General features: G+C 39.8%; 1 protein-coding gene across 1 annotated transcript; it reads left to right on the forward strand.

The window, feature by feature from the left end:
• Positions 1–7230: 7230 nt before the first annotated feature.
• Positions 7231–14047, forward strand: LOC140812996 (uncharacterized). Its single transcript, XM_073171400.1, has 2 exons — positions 7231–7999; positions 13881–14047. Exons 1-2 carry the CDS (start codon positions 7267–7269, stop codon positions 13919–13921), a joined length of 774 nt encoding a protein of 257 aa, XP_073027501.1. The 5' UTR covers positions 7231–7266; the 3' UTR covers positions 13922–14047.
• Positions 14048–14848: the final 801 nt, after the last annotated feature.

Here is a 14848-nt window from a genome sequence, read left to right on the forward strand (position 1 = left end):
TCACATTAGACATATTCATTGATGCATATCGAAGAATTCGATGCGGGTGCATAGCTAGATCGATTAAACACATTAATTAGGGATGTCAATTCTTGTACAGCCATGAATATTCCTACTAATCGATAGTTGGAAAAACGAATGGTTTTGATTTTAATCTTATCGTCTGGCGTCCCATCAGGCGGAGCATCTGTACAAGAACCCTGGCATAGCTTTATGCCTTTTGCATGGTATACAACTGTTGTTCCACAAATGCCTGCCCCTTTGCATTTTCAGATTTGGAAAGACAACACACACATATGTACACCCTTTGCATTTGCGGTTGTTGCACTTGATTTGGAAAGACAACACAACACATGCATATATAAACATGAATAGATCTATTGTGAGACGGTCTCAAGAATTTTATTCGTTAGACGAGTCAACTCAGCACATATTTACAATAAAATAATATTTTTGACATAAAAAATAATTTTTTTTCATAGGTGACTCAAATAAAATATTTGTCTCACAAAATCGATCTGTCGGACCTCTCACATAAATTTTTGTGTATATATATACACACACACATATATTCTATTAAAGTTGAGTATCACTAATTTGCAATCAATTTGGAGAAATTTTATTTAATTTTATATCCATATTCACAATAAAAAGTAATACTCTTGGCATAAAAAGTAATACTTTTTCGTGGGTGACCCAAATAAGAGATCCGTCTCACAAATACGACCCATGAAACCATCTCACACAAGTTTTTGTCTTTTATATAAATACCCTTAAATCTCTATCTTCTTTTAAACACTCCTCAAACTCATCTCCAATAGTGTTTCATCATTTAAATTGTTATAATTATTCGTATTTTAACTAAATGAGGTCATTGTATAATTTTGGGTTTCCCTAAGTTACCCTCCAACTTATCAAACTAAAAATGACTTTACTGAATTATCTTTTACTGGCAAACCTCTTTCCATCCTATCTATTATCTTCTATCATTTCAATTTCAAACTTTATAAATTTCATTTTAATTTTTTTTAAAAAAAAAACTTTCTACTTTTTTGCTGATCACACACATCGTTTGTGCCGCGACTCGCTAGTATATAAAATATGGTTATACAACACACAATACACTAGAGAGAGAAAGAGAGAATGTGTGTTAAAAGAGATGTTTGAGCTTTCAAGTGATATATGACACTAGTAGAATTTATGGATTTTACTTCGCCACTCGTTACTTCGGCGATTATTAATTACGAAGTAGTATATATCAATCAACTTCGGTAATAATATCAGTGAAGTAAAACATTATTTTTTACTTTACAATTTAAAAAATACGGGCTTCGCTTCTAATTTTTTGTAACATTTTATTTCGACAGAGTATTTTTTATGAAGTGAAAAATTAAAAAAGGTTGAAATTTATATTTAGTGAAGTAAAAAATGAATTATAATTTTAATTAATTTTTCTAAAATGATGAAGTAATAAAATATAAAATAACTCGTCATATTAAAATTGTGTCGAACATGGTTTGCAAGCTTATTACTCATGACTTATCCAGTGTGGTTTACCTGACTAACATGGTTTGCAAGCTATTGCATCACTCCTAGAATTTACCCAGTGTGTATCAAAAATAGAAAATGAGGTTCCCATATCATAAAAAAAAGAAGTTCGATTTTATATTTGAGGTTGCTAATAATTTTCTTGAGGTTTCATGAAATTCACAACAAATGCAATTTATGTATGTAAACATTGCACGTAGTGTACGATTGAGGTTTAGAGCAAGACGAGGAATATACACTGAATGGGATTCCTTCTTGGCTGGCTCCAAATTACTAAGAACCAAAATGGCACATTAGCAGCCCACACCAAACTCTTAAATTTAATTAAAAAATATGGAGGATTATCATATGTTTTCGCATATATTACAAAGAATAAGAAAATAAAATATGAAAATTTACAATTTTAGTCATTTTCCATCTATGAAGCAGTGACATGGCGTCGAGATACTGCTGATGTGTGCAGTTTCATATCAACACTTAAAAAATAAAGAACTAAAATTATCAAAAATTAAAAGATACTCGACGAAAATTGAATTTTATAATATAGACAAACAAAATAACAAAGACACAAACTTGTAAAATCAAATTTACAATTTTTCCCAAAATAAAATAAAATTCCCTTCAGTTCATTGCCAAATTTAAATTTGATTCTGTAGCAAAAGTATTGTTTTATCTTTGCCTTAATTTCATAAAAAAAAATAGATTAATTGTAAAAAAAAACGACAATCATTCCCATGAGTCTAATAATGGAAAATGAGAGTGACCAGAGAATCACCAAGGTGAGTGAGTGCTCCAACCCTTTCTCCAAAAAGCAAATTCCTATAAAGAAGCTATCTCACTTTCCGGCCATTTCTTTATTTCTTCCTCCTTTCCCACCAATTGTTTTCTCTTTTATAAAATAAAATCAAATGAAAATCAAATTTCGTCCTTCTAGTAATTCAAATTTTGGCAAATACTTTCGTTAAACAATGCAATTACATCGATCATTTCATTAGCTAGCCAAATCGTTTTTCAGAGAAGACATCGAAATTGTTGTCGGTCTCCTCGGCCCCAACCGTGACCGGCGCTGGTCCATGTTCAAGGGAATGCTGACTTCAGCCATCCTATAAATATAAAGGAGACTATGCGTGATCGTTTCGTGCATGATTTGTATATTTTACGTACAAAAATGATTTATGGTGTCCTCTCCATAGCCACGGAGTGAGAATGACCACGGACAAAACAAAAATTTCAAAAACTTAAAAGGAGAATATATAAATTAAGTATATAAATCTATAATTTAAATTATATATACATACATATAATATATATATATATATACATACACTAGGGTTTCTCCCAGTGAATAGGGTACAGAAACAAGTTGGAATGACAGACCAAGAAAAGTTTGTGGAGTTAAAGGTGGTGCGTAGTGGGCAGAACCATATGCTTTCAATTTAACAGCAGTTTAAATATAATATAATTAATTTGTACGAAAATATTATACTTTAATCTCACCAGTTCTTGTTTATATTTCCCACTAATGAATATAATATAAATAAGAATTGGTGAGTGTGTGTGTGTATGATGAATATAATATAAATAAGAATTGGTGTGTGCGCGCGCGCGTGTATTATCATATTGAAATTTCTTGTGGTGATATATACGTACAGCGTGTATAATGAGCATATATGCTTGATAGCAAACTTCGATCATTTGTTGTAATAAACCATCGAATATGCCGGAAAATTAGAGATAAAACTAATATTATATCATATTATTTAAAAAATTATAGCGTAACAAGCCATTTTCTTTTTGTGTCAAAATCAGAATTCACCAAATAAAATAAAAGTGATCGAAATTTTTATGTATCACGATCGTTCGTGATCAAACTTATTGAAGTGATCATGGGGATGACAATGTTAGAGTAGATGTCCTGCAAGTCAACGGTTGGTTAGTGGATTTATCGACTCAAGTAAAATAAACAATCTTTATTTTAATATAATTTAACTTTTCATAGTTTCGTTTTGCTTTACCTTTATACCCATGCAATCAGCATAGATAAAGTCCTTGATTATACTTTAATACAAACGAATCGTAATTCGATGTTGAAACTAATTTGTAAACACTGTATGATCTAAATTCGTTGATTCAGCCGCCTAAAACATGGATAAATGACGCTTGAGCTCGAGACTAGCATCTGTGATATTGTGTACCGCGTTTCTTGATAAGTGCATAGAGATGTCCGAACATGCAGATAGGTAGTCATATGATGATTATACCAAACTACCCTCCCTCGGACTTTCCAAGTGGTTATCATTCATCGAGATGATAAGTCCGTGATTGTGATTGTACACCATTAATCCTTATGACCCGGGACAACATTGAGGCTCTACATGCTAGGGCTGTGCTTTGACTCGTTTACCGACTCCAGGAGAGTCATTAGGTGGCGAGTTAGGTTGGGTACAGTTGCGACACATATAGGAGCCGGTGCATTGTAGTCAGGGATTCACCGCTCACCTACAGGTGTGGATATCCTATGTGATCTGATGAAATAATAGTGCGTGGAATCTCTGGCCAGAGTATGAGATGCACATTGGAGAAGGAGTTCTTCAATGGTACATGCAATGACACTATTTATATGTATCACATAGTTATCGATTTATTATGCAACCCTCGATGAATCAATGGTTGCAGATTCGATTGAGATATATGAGATGAAGGGACCGTACTGTACGTTAATCATAATCGACTGGTTCTTGCAGGCACTATCTGTAAGGTCCAGGAACTTAATTAGCGTAACCTAAGTGCATGCAATCTAGGATTTTTATTTTTTTAATTGTGCTTAATTATTTTATGCATAATTCATGCATGATAGGATTTAATTCATGAAATTTTAAAAGTTCATGCATTAGGGTTTCTAGGTGCATTTCACGTTCGATCGAGGATCGGAGTCCGGAGATTTCTCAGGAAAATTATTTTATTACACGATTTATTTTATATATTAAATTAAAAACATTTTAAGTGTATTTTTCAAAAATGGGATTTTATTTGGGTATTTTTACCCGCATTGTTTTATTTTTAACAGTACGCAAAATTTATCGAGTCGGGGGACTTTTTAATAGTTCGGTTAATATTTTCAAAATCGTTTCAACACGAAATATTTTTCGGGAGTGCGTTGGGATTTAATGGGCCCACTTTTAGGCTTGTTGGGCTAAATTTCGGTTTTAAATCTTTGAAATAATATTAGGGCCCATTAATAGGTTAATTAGTCATTTAATTGTTATATAATGCACTCTTAAACCTAAACCTAGCCACTTTGCACCTCTCAGCAGCCGACACCCCACTCAAAAATTTCCTCCCCCTCGGTTTCAGAGAACACACCAGCTCAAGGCCACGTTTTTGGCCTCTTGTTGCAAAGAAATAATCTCCGGCTCCCTCAAGTCATTCTTGTTCTTCCACGCATCATAAGGCACGCATGTATCATTTATTTCTACATCATACACGCCATATATTCACTTTAAATTTCAGTACTTTAGGAAAAGCTTATGATCTATGTCATGCAATATCTTTGAAGGAACTTTACATGAAAACTTGCATGTTTCATTGTCTTTCTCACGTTTTCTTTCTTTCTACTGATTTCCTGGTGCGAGGGGCCGCGGTTCTTGAGTATCTAGAGGTTGCTGGTGGTGTCAAGTCGCTGGTATAAGGTTTAGAAATCTTCTGGACGTGCACGAGTGGAGAGCCGAGAGTTTGGAGCAAGAGGGGCGATCGGGTCCTACGTTTAGTGTGCAGCCATTTCATTTTATTTTATTTAAGTTTGGTTTTAGATGAGTCACTAAGGTTCTAATAGTGTGTCTTGAGGGCTGGACATGTGGTGTTGTAGGGGAGGACCGATGTGTGAGGGGTTGGGTCATGAGTAAGTTGGTGATTGCTCAAGGGAAGGGTGGCCGAGAAAAAATCATTTATTACAGCAGGTTTATCCGTGAGTTAAGGGCTGATTTTGGGGAGATTAGGGGCTGTTAGAGTGTGTTTTAAGGATGGGTTAAGTTTGGGAAAATTTGGTTTAGTTTCGGTTCAATTCGGGTTAAAACCGGGACCCCGGTCCAAGTTTTAAAACGAATCGATTAAGTTGTATTATGAACTCGAGTCTACGTCTAGGAATACTTTTAATTATGTTTTGGGATATTTTAAGAAGTTTGGTAAGCTTCGGGTCAATTTTAGAGGTTCAGGGGCGAAACGATAATTTTTGGGTTTCCAGGGGTAAAATGGTCATTTTGCGTCCAGGGTGAGAATTTGGTCCTGGCAGCGCCCTGAGCACAAATCATGATATTTTAAATGTTTATGCATCATGTTTCTGATTTTTACGCTATTATGATAATTATGGTGCATGCTTGGTTTAAAGAAAAAATTATGTATACGCATTCTTTTTATTAAGTGATGAACATGATGACACGTTTTGAAGGAAGTGATTTAGTTGTGACTAACACGATGACACGATGACATGTAAGGCCCGGGCTCAGTGGGCGGGTAATGCCGTCGCTGATGTCCCTCGCCGCCGGGTACCGCGGTTACACGTAGATGGATCCATCGACTGACATGATGACACGATGATACGAAAGTCACAGCTAATGAACGGAATTCAAATTAAGAAATTTATCACGTATATGCTGATACGATTATACATGCTATGATTTTTACCATGCTTTGACAGGACACGGTTATGTATACGATTTTACTGCTGACATGAAATGTATGTTCATTATGTTATTTTTCACTGCTGTGTGCTACGTATATGTATTCGTTACTATTGGTACAGGCGTGTTGAGTCTATAGACTCACTAGGCATGTGTGATGCAGGTGAACATGTTGAGCAGGAGACAGGAGGTGCTGAACTCTGAGTAAGCAGTCCTGGTGCGGTGACATAACCCGAGGACCGCACGTCTTTCCGCATTTTGAGTGATGGTTTTTGGGAGAGGAGTTAAACATTTTATTTACGTTGAGGATTTTCATGACTTTTACTAATTTACATTTACATTGATATTTGTTATTTTTAATTGCGATATTTTCATTGCTAAATAAATATGATCTTTTAAATGTTATTTTTAAAATGATAGCTCAAAAAAAAAAAAAAAAAAAAATTCCGCATTTTAAAACGAGCAGACGTTACAGTTGGTATCAGAGCAAGGGTCCTGTATAGGGTTATGCCACCGCCAACTTCTGCCGCTCAGTCTTCAAAGCCTCAAGTCTGTAAGCTTTACGATTTTACTGTTTTAAAATGATTTATTGTTATCACCTGCATGATTTCATGATTTATGCATTATGATGAGTTACTGCTTATGTTTAACTGTTTTACGATTTAAAGTTCTTTAATTTCAAAACTAGATTAATTGCATGATGGGTTACGTGTTGATTGGACTGTATTCAGATATGCCTCCCAGACGTGAGCCTAGGATGGTCAGGGTGGACGATATTCCAGAGGGTGGCAGGGGTCCTCCACCACCACCGCCAGGGGACCCAGCTACCCGAGTCTTAGAGGGTATGGCCAAACTTTTGGAGCAGGTGCAACAGGCTCCTAGACAGCAGACTGACATCTTTGAGCAGTTCCGTAGGCTCAACCCGAAGGAGTTCGGGGGTACTACTGATCCGTTTGTTGCAGAGGGTTGGATCAGGTCGTTAGAGTTGCATTTTGATTACCTGGGGGTGAGGGATGGCGACCGGGCCAGATGCGCCATTTATATGCTGAGGGATGATGCGTCCTTGTGGTGGGAGGGAGCCGCACATGCAGTGGATGTGGCTACTCTCACATGGGCCAGATTCAGAGAGTTGTTCTTCGGGAAGTACTTCCCAGCTGACGTCAGGGGCCGCCTGACGAGAGAGTTTATGAGCCTCAGGCAGACAGATTTATCAGTGGCGGAGTTTATCCGCAAGTTCGACAGGGGCTGCCACTTCGTGCCCATGATAGCAGGGGATGCCGCCCAGAAGCTGAGGCATTTCCTGGATGGACTGAGACCTACTCTCCGCCGAGACGTCATGCTGATGAGGCCGGCGAGTTATGATGAGGCCACTGCCTGCGCTTTTCAGGCAGAGCAGGCACTGCGGGACATAGATTTTGAGATGCAGCGGAAGCGGCATCAGGCCCAGTCCAGTGCACAGCCACAGAAGAAGCAGTACACAGGGCCACAGAGACAGCAGGGGCAGCAGAAGCCCCAGGGACAGCACAGGGGGCCAGGACAGCAGCGACCACCCCCGGCACCAGGGGCTCCTAGGCAGGAGGGGGGACCGCCGTGTCAGCAGTGCAACAAATATCATTATGGCAAATGCATGTGGGGCACCTATAAATGCTTCGTATGCAAACAGGAGGGGCACAAGGCTGCAGATTGCCCTCAGAACAAGGGTCCCACTACCGGCAGGGCATATGTGATGCATGCCGAGGAGGCTGAGGAAGAGCCAGACTCGACATTGATTACTGGTAACCCTTTGGTTTAAGATTTTAAATTATTGTACTATTACATGGATTTTATGCTTGTTTGAAGACTCAATTGGGGAATTTATAACCTAGAAAGATTTAGGATGCATGTTCTACTTGGTTGGGAGTAAGAATTTAATTGTTTAATATGAGAAATTTTAGGGACCTGATTGTAATAACAGATAATTTAAGGACCGAAATGCAATTTTCGAACTTTAAGAGGATTAATTTGAAATTTTTGAATTTTCTGAGGAGGAATGTCAAATTTTGGGGAATGACATTTGGGTTAATTCAGTGAATTTTCAAGGGTTTTTGGATTGTTGCCGATAAGAAGTTCCTTAAGTTCAACTCTATCAGATTTGATGGTATGTTTTGTCGCAGGGAGGATATGTATTGCAGGTGTAGCCACGCATGGATTGCTAGATTCAGGGGCTACGCATTCATTTATATCCGAATCTTTTGTGAAGCGACTAGGAATCATACCAGCAGCGATGGATTTGGGTTTCAGAGTATCGATCCCATCCGGGGACCAGATGTTCACCTCCCGGATAGTGAAGAGATTGGAACTTCGGTTACAGAAGTATTCGGTGCACGCAGATCTAATAGTGCTACCACTGCCGGAGTTCGACATCATTTTGGGTTTGGACTGGCTCTCTTCTCACGGAGCAGTCATAGACTTTCGACAGAGGTCAGTTTCTGTCAGACCGCCCAGTGGGAGGCCATTTGTTTTCGAGGCAGCTAGACACCAGCAGTTCCCGCACGTCATTTCCTGCATATGTGCGAGGAAGCTTATCAAGAGAGGCTGTCAGGCGTTCTTAGCCAGTATAGTGTCAGTGACAGAGCCAGCCAGCCAGAGACTGGAGGATGTGGAAGTAGTCAGTGATTTCTCCAGTGTGTTCCCTGACGATGTTGCAGGCATTCCACCAGACAGAGAGGTGGACTTCTCTATTGAGCTCATGCCAGGGACAACGCCAATATCTAAGGCGCCCTATCGATTAGCGCCTGCAGAGATGAAGGAGCTCAAGGATCAGATTCAGGATCTACTGGATAAGGGTTTCATTCGCCCTAGTTTCTCCCCATGGGGCGCGCCAGTGCTATTTGTTAAGAAAAAAGATGGCAGCATGCGACTGTGTATCGATTATAGAGAGTTGAACCGAGTCACAGTCAAGAATAAGTATCCACTGCCGAGGATCGAGGATTTGTTTGATCAGCTTCAGGGAGCTTCAGTGTTCTCCAAGATAGACCTTCGATCCGGATATCATCAGTTGAAAGTGAGGGAGGCAGATGTGCATAAGACCGCCTTCCGGACGCGTTATGGGCACTATGAGTTCTTGGTGATGCCCTTTGGTTTGACGAACGCGCCAGCGATCTTCATGGATCTCATGAATCGCGTGTTTCAGCCATTCTTGGATCAGTTCGTCATAGTCTTCATTGACGATATTCTGATCTATTCGAAGAACAGGGAGGAGCATAGTCATCATCTAAGGACAGTATTGCAGACTCTACAGGATAGACGACTGTATGCCAAGTTCAGCAAGTGTGAGTTCTGGCTCGATAGAGTGGCATTTTTGGGCCACATCGTATCTCAGGATGGCATAGAGGTCGACCCCAGCAAAGTAGAGGCAGTCAGAGATTGGCCAGTTCCGAAGAGCGTAACAGAGATCCGCAGTTTCTTGGGATTGGCAGGTTATTACAGGAAGTTCATCCAGGGCTTCTCTTCTATTGCGGTGCCTATGACCGCTTTGACGAAGAATAACGCCAAGTTTGTTTGGGGACCAGAGTGCCGGGAGAGCTTTGACAGACTGAAGCAGGCCTTGACCACAGCGCCAGTACTAGCTATGCCATCAGGGCAGGGAGAGTTTGTAGTATATACAGATGCATCGAAGCTTGGTTTGGGCGCAGTTCTGATGCAGCAGGACAGAGTGATAGCCTATGCGTCCAGACAGCTGAAGGTTCATGAGAAGAATTATCCGACTCATGACCTAGAGTTAGCAGCAGTGGTTTTTGCCCTGAAGATCTGGAGACACTATCTGTATGGGGAGAAGTGCAGGATTTTCACAGATCATAAAAGCCTGAAGTACTTCTTCACTCAGAAGGAACTGAATATGCGACAGAGGAGGTGGCTTGAGCTGGTTAAGGATTATGATTGTGACATTTGCTACCATCCGGGTAAGGCTAATGTGGTCGCAGACGCTCTGAGCAGGAAGCACGCAGTGATTGCCCATCTGTCAGTGCAGAGACCGCTACAGACTGAGATTCAGAGGTTTGAGCTTGCAATTTATGCCAGGGGCGAGGCTCCAAATCTTGCTACTCTGACAGTACAGCCGACTCTGAGGGACAAAATCCGAGCAGGGCAGACTTCTGATGAGCAGCTACAAAAGTGGAGACAGAGAGACGAGACTAAAGGCCAGAGACTGTACGCAGTTGTGGATGGCATAGTCAGATATAGGGACCGCCTATGGGTTCCTGACAGTGATTCTCTTCGAGCAGATATCCTGAGTGAGGCCCACAACACTCCGTATTCCATCCATCCAGGGAGTACGAAGATGTATAAGGATCTGCAGTCATTGTATTGGTGGCCGGGCATGAAGAGGGACATTTTGCGGTTTGTCTCCGAGTGTTTGACATGTCAGCAAGTCAAGGCAGAGCATCAGAAACCTGCAGGGAAGATGAGACCACTCCCTATTCCCGAGTGGAAATGGGAGAACATTACTATGGATTTTGTGACAGGGCTTCCGAGGGCTACTGGGGGATACAATGCCATTTGGGTGATTGTTGACCGGCTCACTAAGTCAGCTCATTTCTTACCGATCAGGAAGACATTCACTATGACTCAGTACGCAGAGCTGTACATCAGAGAGATAGTCAGACTGCATGGGATTCCAGTGTCCATCGTGTCAGACAGGGATCCGAGATTCACGTCTGCGTTCTGGAAGAGTCTTCACCAGGCCTTGGGTACGAAGCTACTGTTCAGTACCGCTTTTCATCCTCAGACGGACGGTCAGTCAGAGAGGGTGATTCAGATTCTAGAGGATCTACTACGAGCTTGCATGATCGACTTCCAGGGCAGCTGGGAGCCGAAGTTACCTCTGGTGGAGTTCACATACAACAACAGTTATCAGGCATCGATAGGTATGGCTCCATACGAGGCACTGTACGGGAGGAGGTGTAGGTCGCCAGTTTACTGGGATGAGGTAGGTGAGCGAGCAGAGTTGGGCCCAGATATTGTCAGACAGACGGCAGAGTTAGTGGCCAAGATTAGAGACAGGATGAGGACTGCACAGAGCCGTCAGAAGAGTTATGCCGATCAGAGACGGCGAGATCTTGAGTTCGCAGTAGGGGATCATGTTTTTGTGAAAGTCGCACCGATGAAGGGTGTGATGAGGTTCGGGAAGAAGGGCAAGCTCAGCCCTAGATTCATCGGACCATTCGAGATCCTAGAGAGAGTTGGGACACTCGCATACAGAGTTGCGTTACCGCCGAAACTGTCGGGAGTTCATAACGTGTTCCACGTCTCCATGCTGCGAAAGTACATGTCGAATCCTTCACATGTGCTTAACTATGAGCCACTTCAGCTGACACCGCACTTATCATTTGAGGAGAGACCTACGCAGATTCTGGACAGACAGGAAAAGAGACTCCGAAATAAGGTCATCCAGATGGTCAAAGTCAAGTGGCTGAATCACTCCGAGGAGGAGGCCACGTGGGAGACAGAGACCGAGATGAGGAGTCGCTATCCGGAGTTATTTGGTATGTTCTAATTTCGAGGACGAAATTTTGTTTAAGGGGGGTGAGAGTTGTAAGGTCCAGGAACTTAATTAGCGTAACCTAATTGCATGCAATCTAGGATTTTTATTTTTTTAATTGTGCTTAATTATTTTATGCATAATTCATGCATGATAGGATTTAATTCATGAAATTTTAAAAGTTCATGCATTAGGGTTTCTAGGTGCATTTCACGTTCGATCGAGGATCGGAGTCCGGAGATTTCTCAGGAAAATTATTTTATTACACGATTTATTTTATATATTAAATTAAAAACATTTTAAGTGTATTTTTCAAAAATGGGATTTTATTTGGGTATTTTTACCCGCATTGTTTTATTTTTAACAGTACGCAAAATTTATCGAGTCGGGGGACTTTTTAATAGTTCGGTTAATATTTTCAAAATCGTTTCAACACGAAATATTTTTCGGGAGTGCGTTGGGATTTAATGGGCCCACTTTTAGGCTTGTTGGGCTAAATTTCGGTTTTAAATCTTTGAAATAATATTAGGGCCCATTAATAGGTTAATTAGTCATTTAATTGTTATATAATGCACTCTTAAACCTAAACCTAGCCACTTTGCACCTCTCAGCAGCCGACACCCCACTCAAAAATTTCCTCCCCCTCGGTTTCAGAGAACACACCAGCTCAAGGCCACGTTTTTGGCCTCTTGTTGCAAAGAAATAATCTCCGGCTCCCTCAAGTCATTCTTGTTCTTCCACGCATCATAAGGCACGCATGTATCATTTATTTCTACATCATACACGCCATATATTCACTTTAAATTTCAGTATTTTAGGAAAAGCTTATGATCTATGTCATGCAATATCTTTGAAGGAACTTTACATGAAAACTTGCATGTTTCATTGTCTTTCTCACGTTTTCTTTCTTTCTACTGATTTCCTGGTGCGAGGGGCCGCGGTTCTTGAGTATCTAGAGGTTGCTGGTGGTGTCAAGTCGCTGGTATAAGGTTTAGAAATCTTCTGGACGTGCACGAGTGGAGAGCCGAGAGTTTGGAGCAAGAGGGGCGATCGGGTCCTACGTTTAGTGTGCAGCCATTTCATTTTATTTTATTTAAGTTTGGTTTTAGATGAGTCACTAAGGTTCTAATAGTGTGTCTTGAGGGCTGGACATGTGGTGTTGTAGGGGAGGACCGATGTGTGAGGGGTTGGGTCATGAGTAAGTTGGTGATTGCTCAAGGGAAGGGTGGCCGAGAAAAAATCATTTATTACAGCAGGTTTATCCGTGAGTTAAGGGGCTGATTTTGGGGAGATTAGGGGCTGTTAGAGTGTGTTTTAAGGATGGGTTAAGTTTGGGAAAATTTGGTTTAGTTTCGGTTCAATTCGGGTTAAAACCGGGACCCCGGTCCAAGTTTTAAAACGAATCGATTAAGTTGTATTATGAACTCGAGTCTACGTCTAGGAATACTTTTAATTATGTTTTGGGATATTTTAAGAAGTTTGGTAAGCTTCGGGTCAATTTTAGAGGTTCAGGGGCGAAACGATAATTTTTGGGTTTCCAGGGGTAAAATGGTCATTTTGCGTCCAGGATGAGAATTTGGTCCTGGCAGCGCCCTGAGCACAAATCATGATATTTTAAATTTATGCATCATGTTTCTGATTTTTACGCTATTATGATAATTATGGTGCATGCTTGGTTTAAAGAAAAAATTATGTATACGCATTCTTTTTATTAAGTGATGAACATGATGACACGTTTTGAAGGAAGTGATTTAGTTGTGACTAACACGATGACACGATGACATGTAAGGCCCGGGCTCAGTGGGCGGGTAATGCCGTCGCTGATGTCCCTCGCCGCCGGGTACCGCGGTTACACGTAGATGGATCCATCGACTGACATGATGACACGATGATACGAAAGTCACAGCTAATGAACGGAATTCAAATTAAGAAATTTATCACGTATATGCTGATACGATTATACATGCTATGATTTTTACCATGCTTTGACAGGACACGGTTATGTATACGATTTTACTGCTGACATGAAATGTATGTTCATTATGTTATTTTTCACTGCTGTGTGCTACGTATATGTATTCGTTACTACTGGTACAGGCGTGTTGAGTCTATAGACTCACTAGGCATGTGTGATGCAGGTGAACATGTTGAGCAGGAGACAGGAGGTGCTGAACTCTGAGTAAGCAGTCCTGGTGCGGTGACATAACCCGAGGACCGCACGTCTTTCCGCATTTTGAGTGATGGTTTTTGGGAGAGGAGTTAAACATTTTATTTACGTTGAGGATTTTCATGACTTTTACTAATTTACATTTACATTGATATTTGTTATTTTTAATTGCGATATTTTCATTGCTAAATAAATATGATCTTTTAAATGTTATTTTTAAAATGATAGCTCAAAAAAAAAAAAAAAAAAAAATTCCGCATTTTAAAACGAGCAGACGTTACACTATCAATAATACCTAGAGAATCTTGGAGCGATGCTACTAGACGCTCTTACCATGGTTCGATGGATTTAATCAGAAATATGATTTCTGACATTCTCATGATTAATTGTTGATGCATAGAATGAGGCAAATTAGGGTAAGCCCGAATAAAAGGAGTATGTCCTGAATCACAAGGAGTTGTGAACCCACAGCTAGTTGTATCCCTGAACCATTGAGGGTCACACAAGCACTGGATCATTTGTTCCGTGGAGAGAAAATAAATTCAAGTAGTTGAATTTATATTATGATATAGTAAGTTCAAGGAGTTGAATTTATGATAATTAAATTTTGAGAAAATAAATTCAAGGATTTGAATTTATGAGATAGTAAATTCAAGAAGTTTAATTTATGAAATTTGGATATAATAAATTCAAAGAGTTGAATTTATAAAATTTGAGAATTTAATTTATTAAACTCAAAAGTTGAGTTTACTAAATATTAAATTTTTGGAGGTAATATAATTTAAATATTAAATTCAAATATTGAATTTATAATGGATTTAATTTATTAAACTCAAAAGTTGAGTTTATATTAAATTAAATTAAATACAGTTGGAAGCGTGTTTAATGGGCTTGTAGGAGCACAAGTACAACATACTAAATTATTAAAGTTCTTAATAG

Source organism: Primulina eburnea, chromosome 1, assembly GCF_022965805.1.
Source record: "Primulina eburnea isolate SZY01 chromosome 1, ASM2296580v1, whole genome shotgun sequence".
Lineage (NCBI taxonomy): Eukaryota > Viridiplantae > Streptophyta > Magnoliopsida > Lamiales > Gesneriaceae > Primulina > Primulina eburnea.